The sequence below is a fragment of the Salvelinus fontinalis genome, chromosome 14 (assembly GCF_029448725.1).
Source record: "Salvelinus fontinalis isolate EN_2023a chromosome 14, ASM2944872v1, whole genome shotgun sequence".
Classification (NCBI taxonomy): Eukaryota; Metazoa; Chordata; class Actinopteri; order Salmoniformes; family Salmonidae; genus Salvelinus; species Salvelinus fontinalis.
Window position 1 is genome coordinate 47359860 of NC_074678.1, and position 10770 is coordinate 47370629.

General features: G+C 42.0%; 1 protein-coding gene across 1 annotated transcript; it reads right to left on the reverse strand.

Annotated features, from left to right (window-relative positions):
- On the reverse strand, positions 1-9848 carry LOC129811023 (diencephalon/mesencephalon homeobox protein 1-B-like). The gene is made up of 5 exons (XM_055862122.1): positions 9564-9848; positions 6499-6664; positions 6071-6249; positions 2152-2572; positions 1-1484 (listed from the first exon to the last, which is right to left on the reverse strand). The coding sequence occupies exons 2-5, from the start codon at positions 6650-6652 to the stop codon at positions 1045-1047; spliced, it is 1194 nt and encodes a 397-aa protein (XP_055718097.1). The 5' UTR covers positions 6653-6664; positions 9564-9848; the 3' UTR covers positions 1-1044.
- Positions 9849-10770: the final 922 nt, after the last annotated feature.

Below are 10770 nucleotides of genomic sequence, written 5' to 3' on the forward strand. Positions count from 1 at the left end.
TCTTCATACACGTGGTTTATTCCCTTGCATTTTAACAGATAAATTACTCACATTTAAGTAAACAATTGAGAAATACATGTCTGGGATCTACAATGATAAAATACATACAGCGTTGGCCTGGGTGCCAGTGTGTTTCTGCTTAAGTCGATAACACCATTTTTTTTTTGTCACTGTCTTGACTCCGTAAAGATGTAGCGCTCTTAAACGCATGCAGAAACAACCTGGTACACAGACGAACATAACATCGCTAGATTAAACAGATTCATATTTGAACGTCGCTCTGTTCCCACCGTAGACTATAATCTTTACCCCAGCAGGTATTGGCTCATTCTACTGTAGGTCCTTTGCATAAAGCCACAATGGAACAATTCAAAAATAGCTTGAATGTTTCCTGTTTAAGTCCTCGACACAAAAGGAGACACTGATTTATACTCCCTAACCAAGCAGATGGGATGGGAACAAACAAGGAGGAATATTTACAGTACAATGTGGAATAAATTCTTGCAGGTGGGATGTAGCTCTTTAACAGGAAGTACTGTCCATCTGCCAGGTGCAGGGCATTGTGGGATTTGTCGGGCCAGTCTGTGCTGTTGTAAATCTTTGAATGGGTTTGATCTGAGGCTGGAATCTTGGTTCAATCTTTGTGCCGTTGTAATCCTTGTCTCAGGATGCATGCAAAGCTCATCTTTAATATTACTGTCACTCTCGCCAGCTCTAGTGTTGAGATCATCAGATACTGTAAACCGCCATGCATTTGCCCCAGTATGAGATGACGGCTTTGTGATTTGGGGAGTGTAGCTTTGAGTTCACTGATCCACATGGTTTGGTGGGTAGCAGTAGTGAGATTGGACTGGGTCTATGCATCTAACCTGCAAAGGATCAAATAAGCAGTGTCCAGTAGTGTATTGATCAAATGTCCAGTCCCAGTGTCCAAAACTGATGCAGTGTCTATAATGTCCAGTCAGTGAAGATGTCAGTAGAAGGGGTCATAATGTCTGGCTGCGTCCTTGGTAGCTGCCCTGCACTGGGGGGGGAGGGGTCAGGTCAGTTGGGTAGTGTGTCCAGGCCCAGGGAGGCTGCGTGCTGCTTGGCCCTCAGACGCAGGTTTTCAATGCTGGTGGTCTTGCTGTTGAGGCTGGGCATGCTGCCCGGAGGAGCCTGGAGACCTGCCAGGGGGCTGTTCCACACTTGCTGGGCCTGGGACAGGGATGCCTGGGACATGGACTGGTAGTAGGATTGGCAGGGCAGGGAGCTCAGGGGGGAGGGCATGTTGACATTCATGCCTAGGTAGGGCAGGGAGGAGGGGGTACCCATGTCGAAGGAAGGGTAGTGGACCATGTTGTTGGTGGCGGCCATGTGCTGGCGGAACTGCTCCTGCAGGCGGAAGAGGCTGAGGGGGGACGAGGCGTAGGAGCCCTGGGACAGCCCACTGCTGCCCATGCCACCACTGGAGGAAGGGAGGGAGGGAGAGCCCAGGGGAGAGTCTGATGATAAGAGAGGGAGAAGAAGATTTTGGTTTTAGCTAGGTCAAAAGATAATTGTAAACTGGGTAGTTTGGGTCCTGGTTGCTGATTTGGCTGAAACAGCATTTCAGCACCTCGGGGTTCGTGGTAAATAGCCAATATACCATAGCTAAGGATTGTATCCAGGTACTCCGCTTTGTGTTGTGCATAAAGAACAGCCCTTAGCTGTGATATATTTAAGCAATAAGGCCAGAGGGGCTGTGGCATATGACCAATATACCACGGCTAAGGGCTGTTCTTACACGCAACGCAAGGCGGAATGCCTGGACACAGCCATTAGCAGTGGTATATTGGACATATATCACAAATCCCAGAGGTGCCTTATTGCTGTTATAAACTGGTTACCAATGTAATTAGAGCAGTAAAAATAAATGCTTTGTCATACCCGTGGTATACGGTCTGATATACTACAGCTGTCAACCAATCACCATTCAGGGCTTGAACCACCCAGTTTATAATGGCCAATTTTCCACACCCCTTTGGGTCTAATTGCATAAATAACCACCACTGTTTATGTATTGTTTAGTGTTTGTTGCAAAGACTATTAAAAGACAATTCCGTTTTGTAAGCTGGCTCACAGTCTCGATGTATGGCCCACTATCTGTGACTGTGATAGAGGAGTTCATACCTGATGTGGAGCTGAGGCGTTTGCAGGACGGAGAGCCGCCTCCCGGCTGCAGCCCTGCATCCCCCTGCTGCATCTCCCCCTGAAGCTGCTGCTGCGTTTCCTCCTGCAGCCTCTCCCTCCTCAGCTCTTCCTCTCCCTCACCGTTGTCTTCGGCGGCCGACTCGCTGTCTGAGGGCTCCGGGGAGGTGACGTTCACCTCCACGTTCATCTCTGCAGGCTGGGGCTGCTTCGACTCCAAGGTGGAGGACGAGGGAGGTGAAGGGCTCTGGGTGGAGGGCACACTTGTGGTGGAGGTGTCCTTGGTCTTGACATCCTCCTTGTCACCCCCCTCTCCGTTGGCCTCCTTCTGTTTCTGGAGCTGCTCCTTCTGGAGGCTGCGCTGCTTCTTGCGGAACTTGGCGCGGCGATTTTTGAACCACACCTGATGAGAGGAAGGATTTCAGTTGATTTACAGTAATAAAGAAATGTCATTACTTTTCAATCTCAGATTATCTTTTGGCTGAAATCTATTGCTACGAAAACTGTAATTCTCTATAATAGCCAAGGCTTCTGATAATGTCAATATTGGTAATTTAGATTTTATATACAGTACCAGTCAAAAGTTTGTACACACCTACCCGTTCAAGGGTTTTTCTCTATTTTTACTATTTTCTACATTGTAGAATAATAGTGAAAACATCAAAACTATTAAATAATACATATGGAAACATTTAGTAACCAAAAAAGTGTTAAACAAATACAAATATAATTTATATTTGAGATTCTTCAAAGTAGCCACCCTTGATGATAGAATGCCAAGAGTTTGCAAAGCTCTCAACCAGCTTCACCTGGAATGCTTTTCCAACAGTCTTCAAGGAGTTCCCACATATGCTGGGCACTTGTTGGCTGCTTTTCCTTTACTCTGCGGTCCAACTCATCCCAAACCATCTCAATTAGGTTGAGGTCGGATGATTGTGGAGGCCAGGTCATCTGATGCAGCACTACATCACTCTCCTTCTTGGTCAAATAGCCCTTACATAGCCTGGAGGTGTGTTGGGTAATTGTCCTGTTGAAAAACAAATGATAGTCCCACTAAGTGCAAACCAGATGTGATGGCGTATCGCTGCAGAATGCTGTGGTAGCCATGCTAGTTAAGTGTGCCTTGAATTCTAAATAAATAACTGACAGTGTCACCAGCAAAGCACTCCCATACCATCACACCTCCTCCTCCATGCTTCACAGTGGGATCTACACATGCAGAGATCATCCGTTCACCTACTCTGTCTCACAAAGACACCGCGGTTGGAACCAAAAATCTCAAATTTGGACTCATCAGACCAAAGGACAGATTTCCACCAGTCAAATGTCCATTGCTCGTGTTTCTTGGTCCAAGCAAGTCTCTTCTTATTATTGGTTTCCTTTAGTAGTTATTTTTTTGCAGCAATTGGACCATTAAGGCCTGATTCATTCAGTCTCCTCTTAACAATTGATGTTGAGATGTGTCTGTTACTTAAACTCTGAGCATTTATTTGGGCTGCAATCTGAGGTGCAGTTAACTCTAATGAACTTATCTTCTGCAGCAGAGGTAAATCTGGGTCTTCCTTTCCTGTGGCAGTCCTCATGAGAGCCAGTTTCATCATAGCTCTTGATGGTTTTTGCGACTACACTTGAAGAAATGTTTCTAAGTTCTTGAAATGTTCCGTATTGACTGACCTTCGTGTCTTAAAGTAATGATGGACTGTCGTTTCTCTTTGCTTATTTGAGCTGTTCTTGCCATAATATGGACTTGGTATTTTACCAAATAGGGCTATCTTCTGTATACCACCCCTACCTTGTCACAACACAACTGATTGGCTCAAACGCATTAAGGAAAGAAATTCCACAAATTAACAAAGCACACCTGTTAATTGAAATTCATTCCAGGTGACTACCTCATGAAGTTGGTTGAGAGAATGCCAAGAGTGTGCAAAGCTGTCGTCAAGGCAAAGGGTGGCTACTTTGAAGAATCTCAAATATAAAATATAAAACACTTTTTTGGCTACTACATGATTCCATGTGTGTTATTTCATAGTTAGGATATCTTGACTATTATTCTACAATGTAGAAAATAGTAAAAATATAAGGCTTTGATGCATCCAATGTGTATATTGTTGATTCTTACAAATATAATTAACTAATAACACATTTACTTCTACACTGAACAAAAATATAAACACAACATGCAACAATTTCAAAGATTTTACTGAGAGACAGTTCATATAAGGAAATCAGTCAATTTAAATAAATTCATTGGGCCTAATCTATGGATTTCACGTGACTGGTACTACTGATATGCATCTGTTGGTCACAGATGCCTTAAAAGAAAGGTAGACTTGTAACCAACTCAAGCATGGCCCTTCAATAACAAATACTTATTCACAGCTTCAACTGCTGTTCGATAAAAAATACTCTGAAAACCAGTATCTGGTGTGGCCACCATTTGCCTCATGTTGCGCGACACATCTCCTTGGCATAGAGTTGATCAGGCTGTTGATTGTGGCCTGTGGAATGTTGTCCCACTCCTCTTCAATGGCTGTGCGAAGTTACTGGATATTGGCGGGAACTGGAGCACGCTGTCATACATCGTGATCCAGATCATCCCAAACATGCTCAATGGTTGACATGTCTGGTGAGTATGCAGCCCATGGAAGAACTGGGATATTTTCAGCTTCCAGGAATTGATACAGATCCTTGAGACATGGGGCCGTGCATTATCATGCTAAAACATGAGTTGATGGTGGCGGATGAATGGCACGACAACGGGCCTCAGGATCTCGTCACGGTATCTCTGTGCATTCAAATTGCCATCGATAAAATGCAATTGAGTTCATTGTCCGTAGCTTATGCCTGCCCATACCATAATCACACCGCCACCATGGGGCACTCTGTTCACAACGTTGACATCAGTAAACTGCTCACCCACACGATGCCATCTGCCCGGTACAGTTGAAACCGGGATTCATCCGTGAAGAGCACACTTCTCCAGCATGCCAGTGGCCATCGAAGGTGAGCATTTGCCTACTGAAGTTGGTTACGATGCCAAACTGCAGTCAGGTCTTACTCTGGTGAGGACAATGAGCTCACAGATGAGCTTCCCTGAGATGGTTACTGACAGTTTGTGCAGAAATTCTTTGGTTGTGCAAACCCACAGTTTCATCAGCTGTCCTGGTGGCATGAAGGTAAAGAAGCCGGGTGTGGAGGTCCTGGGCTAGTGTGGTTACACGTGGTCTGCGGTTGTGAGGCCGGGGGCGTACTTGTGGGCGTACTGCCAAATTCTCTAAAACGACTTTGGAGGCCGGCTTATGGTAGAGAAATGAACATTAATTTATCTGGCAAGATCTCTGGTGGACATTCCTGCAGTCAGCATGCCAATTGAACACTCCCTCAAAACTGTGACAAAACTGCACATTTTAGAGTTGCCTTTTATTGTCATCAACACAAGGTGCACCTGTGTAATGATCTTGCTGTTTAATCAGCTTCTTGATATGCCACTCCTGTCAGGTGGATGGATTATCTTGGCAAAGGAGAAATGCTCACTAACAGGGATGTACACAAATTTGTGCACAATTTGAGAGAAATAAGCTTTTGTGAGTATGGAAAATTTCTGGGATGTTTTTATTTCAGCTGAATGAAACATGAGACCAACATTTCATATGTTGTGTTTATATTTTTGTCCAGTATATATTGCTCTTCCTGTCTGCAGAACTCAAAAACATCCACTAGTCATGGCCAGAAAAAAATGTATCTGCCCAAGACCGACATCATTGGAGATCTTTGGTATGGGCCCCGGAGAGGATTAAGAAAATATTGCTCTTTATCATCCTCACTCCCACTCACTCCACCCCAGAAGATGAGAACCTCGTGAAATATTTCCTTTCTTTCGACTCTGTAGTATCCTCACCTGTACACGGGCCTCTGGCAGGTTGGTGCACATGGCCAGGCGCTCACGCATCACCACGTCAGGGTAGTGGGTCTTCTGGAAGGTCTTTTCCAGGGCTTCCAGCTGCTGGGCAGTGAAGGCTGTGCGACTGCGCCGCTGCTTCCGGTGCTGGGAGCCATACCGGGCCTCGAGGATGATGTCTTGAAATGTGCAGCCGTTGAAGGAAAAGAGACGGGGCCAATTTAATTGAGAGTCTGGCTCTGAATATGGATTTAAGTAAATGCTTCAATTTATTGTGTAAGACACTTAGTTCGACTACTTCAAGAGTCCTTTAACACAAGGCAACAGACTTGACCATCACATAGCATTAGCCTAATTGTATTGCAAATATTTCTGACTTATGGACAGATTTAAGCTATATATTCAGAAAATGTGCAACCAGTTCTTACCAGCCAGCCTCTCTGCCAGGGTGAGCGCATGCACGGACGGCCGGTAGTCAGGGGCGTGCTGGGCCTGCTGCGCCGCCTGCTGGTGGAGGTTGTACATGGCGCTTAGCGAGTTCATGGCGTGGAGAGAATATCCATTCACTCCGTAGTGCTGCATGGCTCCCGTCAACTTAAAAAAAAAAAAATAGTGGGAAAAGTTGTTTATGGGCATTTGTAATTACACAAGTTTGAGGTTAAATGTAGCTACAAGTCAAACAATGTATTGTTATTGTTGAATTATAGCCTAAAACCATAGTGTAATATCAGTGTGGATTGATCAAGGCTATAGTCTTGTTAATAGCCTGTAGATGTAGATTAATAGATAATTCAAAGATCAAGTAGGCTTAAGTTATTATCACCTATTTTTTTATTATATCTTCATTTCCTATTTCCATACATTTTGTCAAAACTATTTCGCCTATCAATATCTGACTTCTAATACCTTTAATTGGGCACCTGCATTTGGACATGGTCCAATATTGCATCAGCTATTATAGGGCTATAACTGTAAATATGTGTATTTATAAAGATTAAAGCTGAGAGTGAGACATTATAATATAATGGCATTGAGAAGCCAAGCCAGCCTCCACGAACCCTATCCCTCTGTTCCCACGCAAAACTCGCTATTTAACCAGCCTGTCCCAAGAGGGTCCCCCCCCCCCCCCCACCACTAAAGCCCCAGGGGCTGTATGAAATAATTAGCCTATTCTCCTGTGTTATCGCAACATTAATGCTGATATTGAAATTCATTATTTGTATGTCGCACTTGACGTTGTGCCTGAAAGCAAAGCGACGTGGGGCTACTAAATAGGCTAAATATAGAGTCCCTACAGCACTAGCTGAAGTTAAAAATGCCAATGAAACGTCAACAGAAAACTACACAATAATCAGAAATAAATTGGGGACTTTGCTCTGAAAAATCACACAAAAGCAAATAACTTGGCGTGACCAGCAGACAAAATAAATTATTAAATGCTATAATGTTTTCATTGAGAGTCCTATTAATTGCAGACTTATTGTCATATCCATAATGTGTAGCAATTTAGCGCATTTAATAGCCTAGCTAATTTGTATTCACACATAGATTACGATAAAATGATCCAAGCCTACGACTTAAATCTAAAAATTGTCAGTGCGTTGAGAATTGAATCGTAAACTGCTCATAAAACAAGTCACGACGAATCATGTTTATTTTTGTTATTATTTGTATTATTTATTAAGACAAGTTGGCCTAGCTTCATGTGCATATTGCGTTCATAATTTGGAATACTGACTGCAATGTTGTTATTTTAAGAATAATAATTGTAAGTAGGCCTGCAAAAATATTTGTTTGAATATAATTTCAACCCCTCAAATGGGTGGATTCGCCTGTTTTGGATCTATTTATTTGCTAGATTTAGCAGTCTTGCACTATGTCCAAAAGATCATAGCCCACGGTATTTTATTTTATGTGCTCTTGGGAATGAAAGCCCTAAGGGTGACAGCGGGAATGTGTAGGCTAACACAACAATCTAAATACAGAAGCCTAAATGATAGTGTCAGACCCCTATCACGTTAACATTTCATCTTGTCATTCATAAAGCAGAAATGTAGCATGTATGAAGTGAAATGATTAAAATTGGTAATAAAAGTTGAATTTAATAATACAAATATTATTAATAATAATAGTAATTGAACGCTTATAACCTGATAGGCCTATATACGTTATATCGATCTCATCCATATTTTCACTTTCATATATTGTCACCAAATGCAGGAGCATGAACATTTATCAAGATCTAACAATATCTGAATGTTTGAATGCTGCAAATCTTGATTTATCAGTTATGATGGAAGCCTATAGGCTACCTATTATAAATTGACAAATGTTTTGCCATGCCAATAATACAGTAGTGTAATGACACGGTAATTGATGTCATAAGGTGAATGCACCAATTTGTAAGTCGCTCTGGATAAGAGCGTCTGCTAAATGACTTAAATGTAAATGTAAATGTAAATTTCAGACACATTTACAGGGATTATCATAGGCCTAAAATACAGCCTATACCAGATAATATACTGTAATGTATTTGATAAAACATGTTTTAAAATTACAATAAAATTAGTTACAATAAACTGGAATATGCCATAGCCCACAGGTCAAGGAATCTGTTTTTCTGTATTTGCTAGCGAGTCTTTGCCAGCCAGCCATGAGGGAACACTTTACATTGGCCCCGACCGGGACAGAATGTGCATTGCTAAATATTTACTTATCTCCCTGAGTATTTGAGTTAAATGGGAGCCGTTTCTCCCGATCTTTGGCTGCTCGCGTCCCACTGCCCGGAGGCTTGCTGTGGCGGGGAGATGTATGAGGGCTCTTCAGTGAAATATGGTGATCCCCAGTTGGCTACCCCGTCTAATGTAGGTGCAAATAGGTTTCAAATGCTAGGCTATTTCATTTGTCATCCGTTCTGACACATGCAAGGCGTGTGTGTGATTAATAATGTCAATTTTTTAATATGACAGTTCATCTTCCTATAAGTGCCATTGCCTGTAGCCTACATATGGTTTACAATTGGTTTGAGGATGTTTAAATATTAATATCTCCATGTTGAGAGAGTCAGTTAGCCTTGGGTATCTGATTTAAGCCTCATTATGCTAATTGCCGTGGATGTATATGTTCTACCCCAGACACTGAAGAGGCTATGTAGGCCTATCGCCCAGGGGCCGCCGATATGTCTGTACAAGCGACACACTCTTCTACGTGCATGCACCCCTGATTCAAGTTATGGCCAAACCTACGCTAATATACATGGATAATTTAATAAACTGTTCAGGAGATGAACATTTCATAAAATAATGTTGACATTTTAGCTAAGTTTAGCCGTTTCCGCTTATAATAAATGCATCTTCATAAGACTACAACAATATTTTGCTCCAAGGTTTAAATTGTTCAGCAATTATGACAGGCAAACTTTAGAACGGTATTTTTCTAACATGGTCCATCCCTGATTTGTTTTACTGACGCATGCCCTTCAAAAAGTTATTACCTATTGCACACGTCGCTCCTGGGGTCTTTGAGTGTTGTAGCCGATGTCCCGCTGTTTTCAAATGGAATATTAGCGTTCAAAGTATCACCTCGTGCGTTTACTTATCAATTCCGTGCTGTTTAGTCCTGTATACTCATTTTTTGAACTAGTGTCCAAACTCCTCAAAACGCTGTCTTCTTTCAGGAATACAGTAGTCCGTTTTCTGTGCGCGGTGCTCTCGCTTTCCTGTCGTTCTCCGAAGTGTGGAAGAATTCAGAGTACTGCCATATATCAGGCTCGCGCACGAGGTAAGGGCTTTAAAGAACTCGAGCGCCCGGTGAGGTCATGCAAGATTTCAAATGGTTCTTTGCTGTGCCAATCAAAAGAGGTTTCTTCTACTCCTGTCTTTCTCATGACTGATTTAGAGTTCATTTCTGAATCAATTTCTGGACATGAATGTTAGCGTAATATTATACAGGAAATAAATGTGTATGTGGATGTGTGATAATTAGAAGTCTTAATTTAGAATACTGACATTGGCAAGGTATTGTCATATTTACTCTATCAAATATCGAAACGATCAAATGGTGTTATTATTAGTATTAGTATTTTCATCCTCTTAACTTGTAGGGCCTTTGCTGTATGGGTCGTTCCACGAAATGCGTGCCCTTTGCGCCCCTTTTATATTTTAAGTAGAAATTGTGCGCCAATTTGGAATTTTAAAAGCCTATTATATTCAATGAAGTGTCCTTTAACATAGACCACGTGGAGATTTCAATACATACATTTTTATATGAATAAAGACTAGCTAAAGTGTCAAAATTCAGCACTTTGACATGTCACTTCATGCACCCTCTGACTTCCAGGAAGATTTTAACCCACTTCACCCCAACAGTTCTCCAAGTTTTCACCATCATTGTAAAGCCTTAGTTATTTCGTTGCTTTGTCAAAGTTATTTCTGAATATTATTTATTTAATGTGATTGGGTGGTCTTTGGCAATTGTTTAATTTTATTGTTAAAAAAAATAACTTTCCCTCATTTTAAGGTTGTTACCTGAACTGTACTCTCGTTTTAATATGATGAAACTGTTCCTTTAAAAAAAAATCTAAATAAAATGTGAACATTTAATAGCCAAATCATAATGCATAATCAGGTGAGCTGGCTCTACTCTTTTTGGCAATTTTCTAGTGTTTTGTGGTGGAAAACTAAGTGTGTCGAGCACTAGTC